The following is a 14,177-nucleotide window of genomic DNA, read 5'->3' as shown; positions in this document are numbered from 1 at the left end:
GGGAAAGATAAATCACGCGTCTTTAGTAGTTAGTTACTGTTAGCGGCAGATGACCCGCAACACCCAACACGAAGGTCTCAGGATGCATTAGGTAGGAGTCTTGCTCCTTGGTTAATAGAGATGGTAATACTAGTTCCTTTCCCTTGAAAGTCCGTGGGAATTGTGAGGTTGGTATATTCACCATAGGAGGAAGAAGAGCAACTACTGACTATTCGTGTCGTATGATCAGGCAATGTCTATCTCAGTGACACGTCTCTCTTATACGGCGTATATCATTCAACCGACGGTCTATCTACTCTACACTACATCCAGAGTACATGCATGTGAAGGGATTTGCATGGAATCCAAGTACGCAAGTCCGTCAGATTCTCTCCCAATAAGAACCCCTCCCCATGGGGCTCTCCCATCGTCGGTGCGTCATGCAGGCTGCCAAATCCATGTCCGTATTCGCCGCCACTTCCGTCAGTCTTGAAACTATTTCAGATCCTTTCCAATTCTCGCAATGATCTTGTCCCTTTCGAGGTATGATATGATTGATTTACACCCACAAGTCAAAAGACAGCGAGTGAATGAGTGGCCTGATCCAAGCCCCTACCTAGGATTTGGGGATTAACCAGAACAATATCCAACCTTTTTCGGCTCACAGCCACCAGCACAGCCCTCGTAGAAAACACAGGGGTGTTTAGCGCCAGAGCAGACGTTCTTCAGGGTAGCTGTGTCGCCGTAATTCCGGTTGATACCGACGACCTCACCACCGTTCTTGGCCGTGGTGCCTTCAACGTAGACGTTCCGTTTGCATTGCGAGGCACAGTTACCGCAAGAGCGGTAGACTTTTCCGTAGTCCTCGGCGTAGAAATTGATGATCTAGGATAAGCAGTGGATTAGGGTGATTTGGATTATTTGGATTATTTGGATTATTTGGCCGGGGGGATCGGAAAATGCTCACATTCACAGTACCGCAGCCGTTATGCTGGACAATCTTGTCGCTAGCATGATAAGCGCCACCACCGCGAATCCAGGTTTCTTGTCCCGGTTTGTCATTTTTCTAAGCAGTCAGTCAGGTCGGGTTTGCATGTCGCTTCGCAAGTACTTGGGGCCGTAATCGGGGTCCATACGATCGTGATGGCGTCTTCACAGACATCCTCGAACCAGACAAACTCCAAAGTGCAGGGCCCATCACAGTGAACACCCTCCCTATTGTCCTTGCCGATGATGACGTTCTTCAGCGTAGCGCCTGAGCGAAGGATAAAGACAGCATCAGAGTCTCCGCCTTCACCGTTCTTGCAGGCGCCAGCACCACGGTCGAACTTTGCCCAGCCGCCATCGAAGACCTCTCCGGCACGGATTTCAATAGGCGCTTTTTTTGAGTGATGCGCGGTGGGTACAGGAACGCCTCCCTCCCATCCTAGACAGGCTAGGGCGACAGGGAGAAAAACCGACGAGATCACAGCAAGTTTGGAAAACATGATTCTTCACGGAATGCTCCAGGCTACCAATGAGTCGTCAGGATATGGCACCTGAAGTTACGGGAACCTGTTGACCGGAGGGTTCAAGGGTTTTTATACTCTCAACCCGATTGTCCCGGTCAGGCAGAGAGACCGACAACAGAATGTCCAGGAACTATTGGCTATTGGTTGAATTAAACAACCATGTCGTTTCGTACTCCGTAGGCACACTTTGCAGGGGGAACAGCGCAGTCTTGCCCAGGTGCTCAGAGAAGTTCTCCTCTCTCTTCCTCCAATGATGGAGTGGAGGATTGAGACAAAAGCTCCTTCTGAGCGGTATAACATCCACCTTTCGGAGTCCAAGTCCTGGTGGAATGTCGGATTGATTGCATAGGAGCTTCTTGGCCGGATGTGCCAATGTATTGGCATCCGGAGTAGTATCTTCTTTGATATCCTTGCCGCGCACAATATCTTTTTCATACGTTTACCGGCAGAGATGACGCTATAACAATGCTTTCTGAAAACGATCTTGTCATCTGCAATCCCTAAACAATTGAGACTGGGTTGTAAATGTCTTACCTTTCAGAAGGGAAACTCCCATGGCCCAGCCGGTCTTGGGTATTTATACCGCTGAAGATGTACCTACTACAGTCATATCCTTGACAGCTGTTGCATTTCTAACAGAAGGGGCCTAGATAGACATTTAGGGGTTTGTCCCAATAGAATCCATCCCAGTGAGCTGAAGAATCAAATACTTGCCATCGACTGAGAAGGCTAACCCAGAAACCATGGACTCATGGTATAGGAAGTGTTTCAGGGATATATAGCGCACTACTACCTAACCTTGCATGCAGGTTGCATTGCCATAGCTCATTAGAGTGTGCTATTCATAGTATATATAACATATGTATAGTATGTCGACAAATCCATCCTAGAATATACTCTGCTTCCCTAGAGAGAGCTTAAATGGATCTATATAATCTTCAATGCAATAATACTAGGATCGTTTTATAAACAGAAGATCTGGACGTGATTATAATTAACTAATTGAGAGCAATCTGGTTGGTGTAAAATCCAGAAGAAAAGAGCGTAGTTTGTTGGAGCGTTTCCACTTAGCGCGGGGATCTCGCTGGAGAATTTCTCCTATAGGCTATACAACGTCTCTTTTCCCCTCCATAATACCCTCGCCTTCCATGCATTATCTATTATTTTTATTTTATTATATATATAGTACTGTTTGTCTATTCGCAAAGCAACCAATTTGAGATTCTTGCGCAATATATCGTCCATCATGGAACGCCCCTTGTACAAACCCTATGATCAGTTCATCCTCTTCGGGGATTCCATCACCCAAATGTCCTCTAGCCAGGAGATGGGCTTCGGGTTTCAACCAGCATTACAAGACGGTGGGTTTTATTTTTCTTATTATTGTTTGTCGTGCCGGATGTACGCACGGACTGATCGGGTTCCTCTTGTGTAGCCTACTCTCGAGTTCTGGATGTGATCAACCGCGGGTTCGGGTACGTTGACTTGCGAATTCCTAGCCCAGTGTCACGACTTCACTGACAATCACTCCTCGATTCCGACGGTAGTGGATATAACACCGGGCATGCTGTCAAGGTGTTTGAGAAGTTCTTTCCTGTCCCCGAAATAGCTACAGTCCGATTTCTGGTATTTCTTCCTTGCTCCATCATTCTTCGTGAAGGAGTCGGCCAGGAGAGATAGATAGATATACTCACTCCTGAGGTAGACAATTTGGTTCGGGGCCAACGATGCATCCCTCCTCGAGTCCAGCAACAACCAACATATCCCATTGGATGTTTATAAAAAGAACTTGAAATGGATTATCCAACATCCCGCGACGGTTGCTCAGAACCCCCGAATTCTCCTCATTACCCCGCCTCCGTTGAACGAGTATCAGCTGGAGGAATTCGACCTGGCTAAGGGCAATGTCCACCCAACCCGCACAAACCGTCAGGTGAAGGCATATGCGGAGGCTGCCCGGGAGGTCGGTGAATCCCTGGGAGTTCCTGTAGTCGACATCTGGAGAGCTATGATGACGGCAGTCGGCTGGAAGGAGGGAGAGCCTCTGACCGGATCGAGGGAAGCGCCAAACCACGAGAAATTCGCGAGTCTCTTCACGGACGGTGCGTGCTGTATCCCTTGAAGCGGAGGGCGGAAACTGACTGACTTCTAAAAGGACTGCATCTCACGGCGGACGGGTACCGCATTGTCTATGATGCCGTCATTGAGGCCATAGATAAGAATTTCCCCGATCAAGCACCAAGAAAGCTTTCCATGGTATTTCCTCCTTGGGTTGAGGCTCCAAAATAAGCAGGAAAAGGAAACAGAATTATATATATAAATGAATAGTGTTCAAATTTAGACCTCAATTTCCATTTGTATTCACTTATCTATTCATTCATTCATTCATTCATAATCTGGATCGACTGTCAAGTCACGAAAGCGGTCTAGATCCAACCAATATAGGCAGTTCCATCCCTCCAACCACTTAATACTCCGACGACGACAACGATATCAACGACAACGACAACGATCACGATCTTTCTTTCTTTCTCTTCTTCGACTTATTTTATCTACTTTTCATCCAAATACACATCTGTTCTCCATCTTCCAACTGCTATTCGCCTTCCACTTCGCTCTTGCCTCGTCCCGACATCCTCTCCGCCTCCACCGCTGCACGTCGTCCTTTGGTCTCTGTGTTACTCCACACTCCACGAGATCTCTGTCATCACTGCTCCTTTAACTATCTTTCAAGTAATTACTCCGGCTCTGCTCTAGACAGGTCCTATATATTCGCAACCTCCGCTGCGCCGGAAAATTAACACCTCTATCCACTATATTCGTATCCCCTCAAGCCTTCTCTTCCGCCTTAGACAACCTTGCTGCCGAGCACCCTCCTTATTTTCCAGCCCTTCTCTCCCGCGATATATATTGATCTGAGCAAATTCACACATCCTCATTCATAGTAAATCGGGTGGACGGCCGTTCGGCCGGCTCACAGTACGAGGGAGGAGGAGTCTAGTGGGAAAGTGGGCTGGCTACAACTTGGGGTAAAAGTTGTGGAGGATACTACCCTGGATTGGAATCGAGTTCCTGTTACCTACGCAAGCCTGAGATTCTGCCCTCTCTCTCTCTCTCTCTCTCTCTCTCTCTCTCTTTTAACATTTTTGTGAAACCCGCCGCCTGTTAACCCAGCGCTCTGACCCGTCTCTTTCACTCGGATATGGATGCTCAGTATCCTTTTGCCTCACGCGACGATATTTGGCGCGTTTTTGAAGAGTTAAAGGAGCTCCACGCCACGCAGTACGATCAGGCAGAACGGATTGCGCGGCTTGAGCGACGCAGAGACGAGGATGCAAGGTTGAGAAGTGTCTGGGGCCCTTTGTCACCTTTTCCAAGTTCTGTTGCGGGCACAGTATTGCCCACAGGTATGTTATTGCTCTAGATTGAATATTAAAAGTGCTGGCTAATCCTCTCCCGTCAAACCTACAGAAGCTGTGTTTCATTCTCCCGCCGACGCATTCAAGGGATTCGACCAAGGGCAACATCACAGCGGGGTGGCAAACATGGGTTTAGAGAACGAAGACGAACCAAGACGGGGGACATCCCGAGCTAATAGTGTTCGATTTGATGAGAGTGCCATTCACGGGTATTATGGACAGACCAACCGATCGAGCAGCGAGCTGCCCCTAAGGACCGGGAGTGGTATGGGGTGCCTTCCTCTCACCGAACGATCCTGGTCGCACCGGTCCGATGGGAGGCAAAGTTCCTCGGGCCATTCTCATCACTCAGTCCGAACCAACAGTCTGGGGCTGGAAACGACAAGTAGGATGATGAGCTCCATAATGAGCGATTCGCCTCTCGTTCCCCCTCCTGGTTTATTCCTTCTCGGCCCTGTGCCAGCGATTATCCGGTGCTGGCTGACCACGAACTTCTCCAACGACTCCCTTCTCTATGCGGCGGTCTGCTCTGGATCATATACATCTTTGCTCGGGTATCCAATGATCCAAAAGCTCGGACTTGAAGACCACTTGGTGCGGGACGGGGACTTCCAGTTCATCAAGCTGCCAATGTATCTGCCTGAAGCCAGCGTTCACCAAGCGTCGTCACGTTCCAATAGCCCAATGCCTCAGGTTCCTACTTTGACCATTCGATTTCTTGTTCGTCCGGTTGATCCCAATGACAACTCTATCCAAATCATTCTTGGAAGTGACATCCTCCGCTCCCATAATGCCGACATCCTCTTCTCACAGGACAAGATCATCATGGTGGATGACGAGAAGAATAAGATCTCTATCCCTCTGGTACGACCTGAAGACGACTCTGTATTCAAGAATTTACAAACGGGATCAAGAGCAGCACGATCAGATTTCACGGGCCAGGTTCCTGAATCGAAAGACGAGCGTGCTAATATAAACGGGCATTCGGCTGTTGGTGTCATCAGCAAGCCCACGAACGTTCCTCTACCGTCCACCTCTGCGCCCTCTTCGGTCCGAAATTCCATTGAAGGCCCGGAAGACCTTCAAGTCGCTCGTTTCTCAGATACTCAAGAACTTCCCAAGGAATCAGATGGCTCCCAAGCTCATGTCAAGCCTGCTGTCGCATCTGACACGCAGCCAGGAGGTGTCTCCAAGGCAGAGCCAGCTGGGGTATGGGGCTCGTGGAAGCGTGACGCAAAATTTGACCCGAACGCCCCTGGAGCGGGGAAACCCTCTCGGGGACGTACGATGAAAGTGCTGCGCCCTTCCAAACCGTCAACAACCCGAACGCCGCCGGTCACCACCGGATCTGGTAGCTCGAGTGTGGAAAACATAGGTCCGTCATTTTCGCAACCTACGTCCGCGGTCACATCGCCTGATGGCAGCCGGACAGGAAAGCAGCTAGCCCCCAACCCAATTGGCGGCGCTTCTGCATTTCCCTGGCTGAATTCATCGTGAGAGACTCTAGCCAGGACAGCAATGGGGGCCTGAATGAAATATATCAGGCCATCATCACGCACCTGAAGAATCCCCCATGAGGCAAAAAGGCAGTGTTTCGGCCGCATGTCAAAAAAAAAGTTTTGGATGACTGTTCGTAAATCCTGTTCCTCGCATCCACCGACATCATCACACATAGCTGTACTATGCGGTAGCTGGCTTCTTAGCGTAGTAAATCACAGAAGTATCAATCAGTAACATCCATCCCATTAGTTACTCGTACTCCCTTACTTATAAATTCTAAATCCAAAAAATTTTTTTTCTCAATTCAACTGATTAAATTTTTGAAAGCACCTCCAAAGCCTCCTTCGTCTCCTTCTTCGTCTCCTTCACCAACCCACTAATAGCCTTGAACTGCGCATGTCCTGCATCCCCCAAAATCTCAAACAGAATACTCTCGCTCGTCGTCACAATCGCCCCGGCATCGCGCAACCGCGCCAACGCCACCCCCCTTTCCTCCGCATTAACGCTACTCACCCCATCCACCACCAAATACACTCGATGTCCGCGCTCCAGCAGATCCAGCGTCGTCTGCGTAACGCAGATATGCGCTTCAATCCCCACGAGAACCACATCCAGGCCTTCCTCTCCCGCACCGCCTACCCTCGGCAGCAACGCGTCAATCTCCGGCGTTATCATCGAGAAGAGCGTTTTGTCCACGTCCGCGCGCACGTTCGAGCCCGCGATGTGGCTTTGCAGGGAAGAGACCGTGGGGCCTAGCCGGGTACGGTTCTGGGTTGTGATGTAGACGGGGAGGTTTAGGGGTTTGGATGCTTGGAGGAGTTTGATTGTTGTTGTGACTCTATTATATATATATATATTTCTTGTTAGCTTCTTATAAGCCCCCCCCCCCCCCCCCCCCCTTTTTTTTTTTTTTTAATTTAGAGTCGAGAGAAAAGAAACCCCCCTGAATAGGTGTTGTTGGGTACATTTTCGGGAATTCATAGATGATCGGGCTGAATTTTTCTTGGATGTCGCATATGCTGTTTGTTGGGTTTTGTTAGTGTTTTTTTTTTTTTCTGGCTTCTTGATGGATTGATTTGGGTTACGGGGGGAATAGTACAATAAAGCTGGGTTACCTGTGGTGGTTCCAGTTATTTGTCAGTGTCTTCTTCATTCATTCTTGATCATAGTTATAGTTGGAGGGAGGGCATACGGATGCGACAAGCTCTGGAAATAGATGCCATTTTGTTATGATAGCGTAGATATACCGGTGGGAAGAAGTGTCAAGAGAATCAGTTAGGTGAAAGGAAGAGAAGAGAAGCAGAAGATCAGGCTCTTATATTCCGCGGGGAAAACCGGCCAGATGCGGGGAACCTTGGAGTCGTTGCCTGAGGCCCTGAGCATATTCCGGTGGAATAGAGAGTTGATAATGGCTTTCATTCAAGCTGTGGGCAAAGTTCCCAATCCAAATGCCGGCAGGCTGCATTTCACCACTGCCTCAGAGGTTGCCACAATGGATTTTGTGTTATGATCTGTCCCCGGGCAGATTGTCAAGACAGAATAAGAAGCTCGAGTTAGAAATGCCTGGGATATTTATATGATAAATAGATGGGGAAAGTTACTCCGAACCGGAAACTCGGATGTCGTGCTGACTCATCCGGCCTCTTTTTTTTTTTTTTTTTTTTTTTTCCCAGTCCGTCCCTTTTGTTTGTCTCCTCTTTCTTTCTTTCTTTCTCTCTCTTTCTCTTTCTCTTTCTCTCTTCTTCTTCCACCCACTACTTTCCAACTTCCCATTTTCCCAACTTCATCCTGAACTCATCATCAGAGCCATTTTTCGGAGCTGCTGAGATCACCCGTGGATTTTCAGCTCTAAATTTATTCCTCTGGTTAGTTTTCATCAGCCCAGCCAGCAGTCCTTCATCCAAGTGTTCCAGAAATCTGACTTCTTGTCCTCTTTTCCCTCGTACCAGAAGCAGAACCACCCGCTGGTTTCTCTCTCTTCTCCTGCCAGAGAAAGCCACTGAATTAAGAGTCGTTCGCCAAGCTGTCTATGTATTCGTCCTCCGTCAGAGATTTCGAACACCACCTGCCGCTCAAGCTGCAATCGTTTCGCTCCATACCGAAACCTTGTAGTTACTACTCAAAGTCCTGTGGCTGAGACCGTTGGGCCGCCCTATTCGCTGTACTAGTCGTTCTGCTCCGACAACCGCCACCATTTCCTCACTATTGAGAAAATTCGAGACGCATGTCTTGTTTCTTCAAAAATATATCCTTCGTCCAGAATCCCTCCCGCGTCCTACCTAGTCGAATTTCTTTGTGAATTACGTTCGGCGTAATCTGTTACCACCACCCCCACCCCCACCATCATGGCTACTATCAACATTCGTCGGGATGAACCCGATCCATTTTACCGTTACAAGATGGAGCGCCTCCAGTCCAAGATTGAAGGCAAGGGTAACGGCATCAAGACTGTGGTCGTCAACTTGAACTCGGTTGCCCAGTCTCTGAGCCGCCCCCCCGCCTATGTCATCAAGTACTTTGGATTTGAACTTGGTGCTCAAGCCAATGCCAAACCTACTGATGACCGCTGGATCATCAACGGTGCCCATGATGCTGCTAAACTTCAAGATTACCTCGACGGGTTCATTTCCAAGTTCGTTCTTTGCAAGAAATGCAAGAACCCGGAAACCGACGTCATCATCAAGGATGACAAGATCGTCCTGGCCTGCAAGGCCTGTGGACAACGCACAGACGTCGATTCCCGCCTCAAGTTGAGCACTTTCATCCTACGAAACCATACCTCAACCAAGGGGGGTAAGAAGGACAAGGCTTCCAAGAAATCCCGACGGAACAAGGACAAGGACGCCACGGCGAATGGAGACAAAGACGGCAGCCCAGGAGACAGTAACTCTGACAACGGTGATGGCGAGAATGGCGACGTTGCTCTGGAGGCTAACAGTGATGATGAACTCACTCGTCGCATCAAATCTGAGGCCAAGGGTATCGAAGCAGACGAGGACCCCGAGGAGGTGGAGTGGACCGTGGATGTCTCGGAAGCGGCTGTCCGTGCCCGTGCCAAGGAGCTTCCTGACGATTTGAAGCGCTCTCTCGTCCTAGAAGAGGGCGATGACGATGGCGTTGATGGTCCCTCTGCTTACGATGAACTTGGTAGCTGGATTATCAAGACTGCCGAGGAGAAGGGCGGTATTGCCGCTGTCAGCGATGTGGATATTTACATGAAGGCCAAGGAATACGGCATTGAAGCCAAGCACAAGACTTTGGCTGTCCTTGCTCAAACCATCTTTGACGAGACAATTGTCAAGCAGATTGAGGCCCGTGCCCCTCTGCTTACGAAGATGATAACCTCTGAGCGCCACGAGAAGGCCTTCCTTGGTGGTACCGAGCGCTTTGTCGGCAAGGATCACCCTGAACTCATTTCTCAGGTCCCCGCCATCCTGCTCAACTACTACCAGAACGACATCATCTCTGAGGAATCGCTCAAGGCTTGGTGCTCGAAGGCCAACAAGAAATATGTTGACATTTCGACCAGCAAGAAGGTCCGCAAGGCCGCCGAGCCTTTCCTCCAGTGGCTTGAAAACGCTGAGAGTGAGGATGAGAGCGAAGAAGACGATGAGTAAATCATCGGCTTCGTCTTGATTTACCAGCTTGCTCTTCTCTTTTAGGAGATATTTCAGGTCTTTTCTATTGTTGTTCCCACCATCGCCACTCCTTTAAAATAATCAACACAAGTACCAGATTATTATTATTGTTGTTTGTTGTTGATTCTAATTTGGACCAAATCCCCCCCCCCCCCCCCAAAAAAACAAAAGTGGTTATAGCCTTCTAGTTTTCAATAACAATCTCTGCTTCAACCGTAAACTTGCTCGTTGGTAATATGTAGAATGCTCTTGCTTATATTCAAGTTTCCGCACTAGAGGAATCAAGGAGGGGGTGGGTTTCAAGTAGGTACACCGACCTTCATCAATGATATTCGTCTTCATGGAGTATATACAGTAAGTACATATAGGTTTTATTACCTACCCATCCTAAATATACCCTCTCTAGAAAACCATCTCCGCAAAACCGAGCTTCCCCCCAGCGAAACTCAATGATGTTAAAGCGCCATGACGATTCAGATGCCGTCCTGATGTTCTGTTCTCCTGTGTGCCTGCCATAGAATCAAGAAAGCGAATCTTCTGTTCCTGGAAGATGAACCACGTTAAATCAGGATTCCAGGTCTCCATAGCCCGGAGGACGTTCTGAACTGATTCGGCTTCCGATCGCGTATCCTGTTCCACGATCTGTTTTGTGTCTTCTGGCAAGGTCTCCAACTGGGAAAAGTAGGATGTTGCTCCTGCATATCGAGATATCCACTCCCCGAGAAGTTCACATATTCTATCACCTACAGATAAGGGGAGGCGGACGTGCGTGAGGAGGGTCAGAAACAACGAGATGAAAGCTCTCCAGAGGTTATGGTGGGGTGTGAATGCGCGCGACCCAGAGGCAGAACCAGCTTTTGTAAGGGATAAGGATTGGATGAATTCTGTTGTGAAGGATGTCTCCGGCGTTCCTTCTCCCATTTCGCTACGGAGGGTAATATTTTTCGCATGTTGGTTTCGTCTTTCAACAACTTTGTCTGCATCTTGGCGAACTTTCTCCCAGGCCCGATTATACAATCGCTCCCAGCGTGGAAACTCGTTTTCAACTCTGGATGCCATGAAATCGCCCGCATTCTGGGCCATAAGCTCGACGGCTTTGCATGCTGTCGTAGTGACGAATGTCTCTTCCTGGGAATTGAATTCGTAAATTCCATTTTTGGAATGGTCAGTCATATTACTAGAGGTATCACCCCGAATAAGAGCAGCTGAAGATGATGATGGACCAAATGACGAAGGGAAGCTGATTCTAGACACCACAGCCGGCCACAAGTCATTTAAAAGCGGCAAGAAGCTGTTCCCATCGGCTGCAAGGACGGGCAGAACATTGGCCAGAATCGAAAGCAAGGATCGACGAAGGTATGGAGACGGTGAGGATAAATGAGATGGTATAGATTTCACAATATGAAGAAGCAGTGAATGTGGTTTGCTCAAAGGTTTCTCGCCGTCTTCAGGTTCACGAGGAGGCGGTAAAGGCTCATCCGACTCATCTTTACCGAATAAATCTGCAAGAGGGTCTTCAGGGACTTCGATATCTTGCTCTTTCTTCTGTCGTTCTTCGACCCAAGGCCGAGTCGGATGCGACACCTTTTCATCTTCCTCTATCAAAGATGAATACTCTACACGCTTTGCCTTTCGACGTGCGAGATCTTCCGCAAGCGTTGAAATCTGCAGACGTTCATACTTCTTTTTAAGGTGATCAGAAGCTTTTCCATCTTCTCCATATTCAATTGCCAGGAGGGACGGGTTCTTTGTGCTCTCCTCCACTATAGCCGCTAACGTCTTGAACATCAGTTCGACTAGTTTCGGGTATCCGTGATACAGGTCTAGGATTCCGAAAATCGAGTCTACTAGGTCATCCAGATAAGGAACTAATGGCGCACCGCACAATTTGACCATCATCAAAAGAACTTGGGGCGGATAGGGCGACACATCGAAAGTGTTTAGCTTCAATGCGACGGAATTCACAAGGTAATCAACATTCTCGATGATCATAGTACCAGTGTCCTTGTAATTGCACGCTTGTGTGAGAATATTAAGACACGCCATGGCATGTTTCTGAACGCTAGGGTTGCTGGATGCTAACAGCTGGAGAACAGGATACAAGGCATCCATCAACTCAGGGCGAAATGCTTCCCGAAGCTCACCGGCCTGGAGCGCAATAGCTTCCAAGGCAAGCGCTGAGATCCTCCAATCTCTAGACTCATCTGGCATCGGTTCATTCAAAATCGGCAATGACACATAGTAAAGCTCCTCTACCATATTACTCCTCGTGGAGTATGGACGTGAAGGCTCAAGCTGGTCCAAAGAAATAAAGTCGTCGAAGGTGCTCGTAAACTGCGAGCTACTTTTAAGAAATGCCATAGCCAACCACAAAGGGGCAATAATCGAATTTCCTCGCTCCTGATGGAGTCTGTTGATGAGCAAACGCGTAATATCACTTCCTGGTTCAGAGGTGTTCAGTTTTGTGATCATAATCTCGAGATCTTTCAGAGTCTGCTGCTGACTTCTATGGTCCAAAAGCACTGGTGAAAATGAAACAGACTTGTTTCCAGAATGAAGAGCCTCCATAGTTTGGTCATTAGTCGGATCTGAGTTTAGTGGCTGGAGAGTGCTGGTCGCGTGGTTGACAATGACAGCAACACTGTCACATAGTCCAGCCGTCAGGTTACTGGTGAGAAGGTCGGAGCCGGACTGAATCCCTGACAGCATCTGAAAGACAGTTGATATTTGCTTTATTGCCCATTGTTTTGCCATTTCATCATTATTTTGCATCGTCCTTGGGAAGGCCATCAGCCAGGTATGGAGAGAAGTTTTGAGAGAATCCAGCACTACTGGGTAGGTAGTTGCTAAATATTTAAGGGACGAGTACGCATTATTCGGTATCTGGTTTTCATCAAGGTCCGCCAATACTACCACTGTCTCAATCAAAATAGGTATTGAATCCTGCAAGGTAGTGCGGCATTCCTCTACGACCATAATGCATAGTTTCAAAAGAGCCCCTTGAACCTCCAGTCGTTCATGGCGCCTGAGTTGAATGACATTCGTAAGGGCGAGCTTAATCTGAGTAGCCGTAGCTTTCAACCAGGACTCATCAAGCACAAGCCGCTCATCAGCTTTCTGGGGTTGGGTAGCTTTCTCTGGAAGATGTGCATTGTCCCGGTCGTTTAGAACCATTCTCAACATCTCGTTAAGTATATCCAAGCATATACTTATCAGTTTATATGAGCGTCGGACTTGAGTAGTTGGTTTTAGCACTTTAGTCAAGGCGGAAACAGTCCGAGGCATTATGCTGGCAAGGACAACCCGGTCGGTAACACGACGATAAAGAGCCTGAAGCGCTTGAGCAGCAGAGACACAAAGCTCATCCGAACTATCCCCTGAAATTGCCTCGAGTAATATATACACAGTTTGGTCAACAACTGTTGCGGTACCAATCTCGTGGAAGATTGTCGCTTCCGCAGTGGGCCCAGTCAGTACATCGAAGATCGCTGAAAGGCAAGAGAATCCAGCAATCTCCAACTCGATGGACTTCTGACGACAAATTTGGCCCGCAGAAACATTACCCGGCGTGCCGCCGACGATTAAAGTCAAAAGGATTATCAGTTGCTTCCCCATTTGGGGAGACAGACGTGCCTTCCATCCTTCAGCAACGAGAATGCGGAGGCAATTGACAGCCAATTCCAGGACATTAACCGGAGCTCTCTTAGACTCGTTAAATATATGGGCTAGAGGGAAAAATGCGTATTCAGCGAGCTTCTCGTCCAACAGATCTTTCCCAGCCAGTTCATCCAAGACTTTATGTACCGCACCAAGTGCTTTCAGGACATCAGTGGGGGTCGCCTGGTGGCCACGAAACTTGAGCCCAATAGAGCTTAATTCAACACACGGCTCCCGAAGCTGCGAATCCAATTAGTTCCATTCTTTCACACGCTCAAACCAAAGGAATACCTTTCTGAAAGCTTCCTGTCGTGAGCTCTCCATCTGGACTAGTATGTACTAACACATGCAGTGTTGGGATGCTAAAGTAGTACCAAATGCGCTTCCCATCTGGCCCATAGCATAATCATTGGAAACCCAGCCCTTTGAAAGTATTATCGGCCAACCAAAAAGCTAGAGAGCTGATGGAAGAA

At 48.4% G+C, this 14,177-nt stretch overlaps 6 protein-coding genes across 6 annotated transcripts; 3 read left to right on the top strand and 3 right to left on the bottom strand.

Moving 5' to 3' along the window:
• Positions 1–609: 609 nt before the first annotated feature.
• On the bottom strand, positions 610–1,466 carry P175DRAFT_0559363 (pectate lyase; the record flags this gene model as incomplete). Its single annotated transcript, XM_040900913.1, has 3 exons — positions 610–864; positions 947–1,045; positions 1,116–1,466. 3 exons carry the CDS (start codon positions 1,464–1,466, stop codon positions 610–612), a joined length of 705 nt encoding a protein of 234 aa, XP_040749937.1.
• Positions 1,467–2,625: 1,159 nt separating this feature from the next.
• P175DRAFT_0503342 (SGNH/GDSL hydrolase family protein) lies at positions 2,626–3,855 on the top strand. Its single transcript, XM_040897611.1, has 5 exons — positions 2,626–2,851; positions 2,926–2,965; positions 3,038–3,116; positions 3,196–3,592; positions 3,646–3,855. Exons 1-5 carry the CDS (start codon positions 2,737–2,739, stop codon positions 3,777–3,779), a joined length of 765 nt encoding a protein of 254 aa, XP_040749936.1. The 5' UTR covers positions 2,626–2,736; the 3' UTR covers positions 3,780–3,855.
• An 837-nt stretch (positions 3,856–4,692) lies between these two features.
• Positions 4,693–6,406, top strand: P175DRAFT_0534280 (uncharacterized protein; the record flags this gene model as incomplete). Its single annotated transcript, XM_040900128.1, has 2 exons — positions 4,693–4,897; positions 4,962–6,406. 2 exons carry the CDS (start codon positions 4,693–4,695, stop codon positions 6,404–6,406), a joined length of 1,650 nt encoding a protein of 549 aa, XP_040749935.1.
• Positions 6,407–6,448: 42 nt separating this feature from the next.
• On the bottom strand, positions 6,449–7,962 carry P175DRAFT_0503341 (putative isochorismatase family hydrolase). Its single transcript, XM_040897610.1, has 4 exons — positions 7,602–7,962; positions 7,509–7,524; positions 7,375–7,428; positions 6,449–7,247 (listed from the first exon to the last, which is right to left on the bottom strand). The coding sequence occupies exons 1-4, from the start codon at positions 7,630–7,632 to the stop codon at positions 6,722–6,724; spliced, it is 627 nt and encodes a 208-aa protein (XP_040749934.1). The 5' UTR covers positions 7,633–7,962; the 3' UTR covers positions 6,449–6,721.
• A 792-nt stretch (positions 7,963–8,754) lies between these two features.
• P175DRAFT_0494915 (translation initiation factor eIF5) lies at positions 8,755–10,026 on the top strand (the record flags this gene model as incomplete). The annotated part of the gene is made up of 1 exon (XM_040896042.1): positions 8,755–10,026. One exon carries the CDS (start codon positions 8,755–8,757, stop codon positions 10,024–10,026), a length of 1,272 nt encoding a protein of 423 aa, XP_040749933.1.
• A 317-nt stretch (positions 10,027–10,343) lies between these two features.
• On the bottom strand, positions 10,344–14,157 carry P175DRAFT_0483679 (uncharacterized protein). The gene is made up of 2 exons (XM_040895546.1): positions 13,996–14,157; positions 10,344–13,944 (listed from the first exon to the last, which is right to left on the bottom strand). Exons 1-2 carry the CDS (start codon positions 14,026–14,028, stop codon positions 10,450–10,452), a joined length of 3,528 nt encoding a protein of 1,175 aa, XP_040749932.1. The 5' UTR covers positions 14,029–14,157; the 3' UTR covers positions 10,344–10,449.
• Between the last annotated feature and the right edge of the window lie 20 nt (positions 14,158–14,177).

Source organism: Aspergillus ochraceoroseus (assembly GCF_002846915.1).
Source record: "Aspergillus ochraceoroseus IBT 24754 chromosome Unknown P175scaffold_7, whole genome shotgun sequence".
In the NCBI taxonomy this organism is placed as follows: Eukaryota; Fungi; Ascomycota; class Eurotiomycetes; order Eurotiales; family Aspergillaceae; genus Aspergillus; species Aspergillus ochraceoroseus.
Note: the sequence above shows the minus strand (reverse complement) of the source record. Positions and strands in the feature narration are given on the sequence as shown.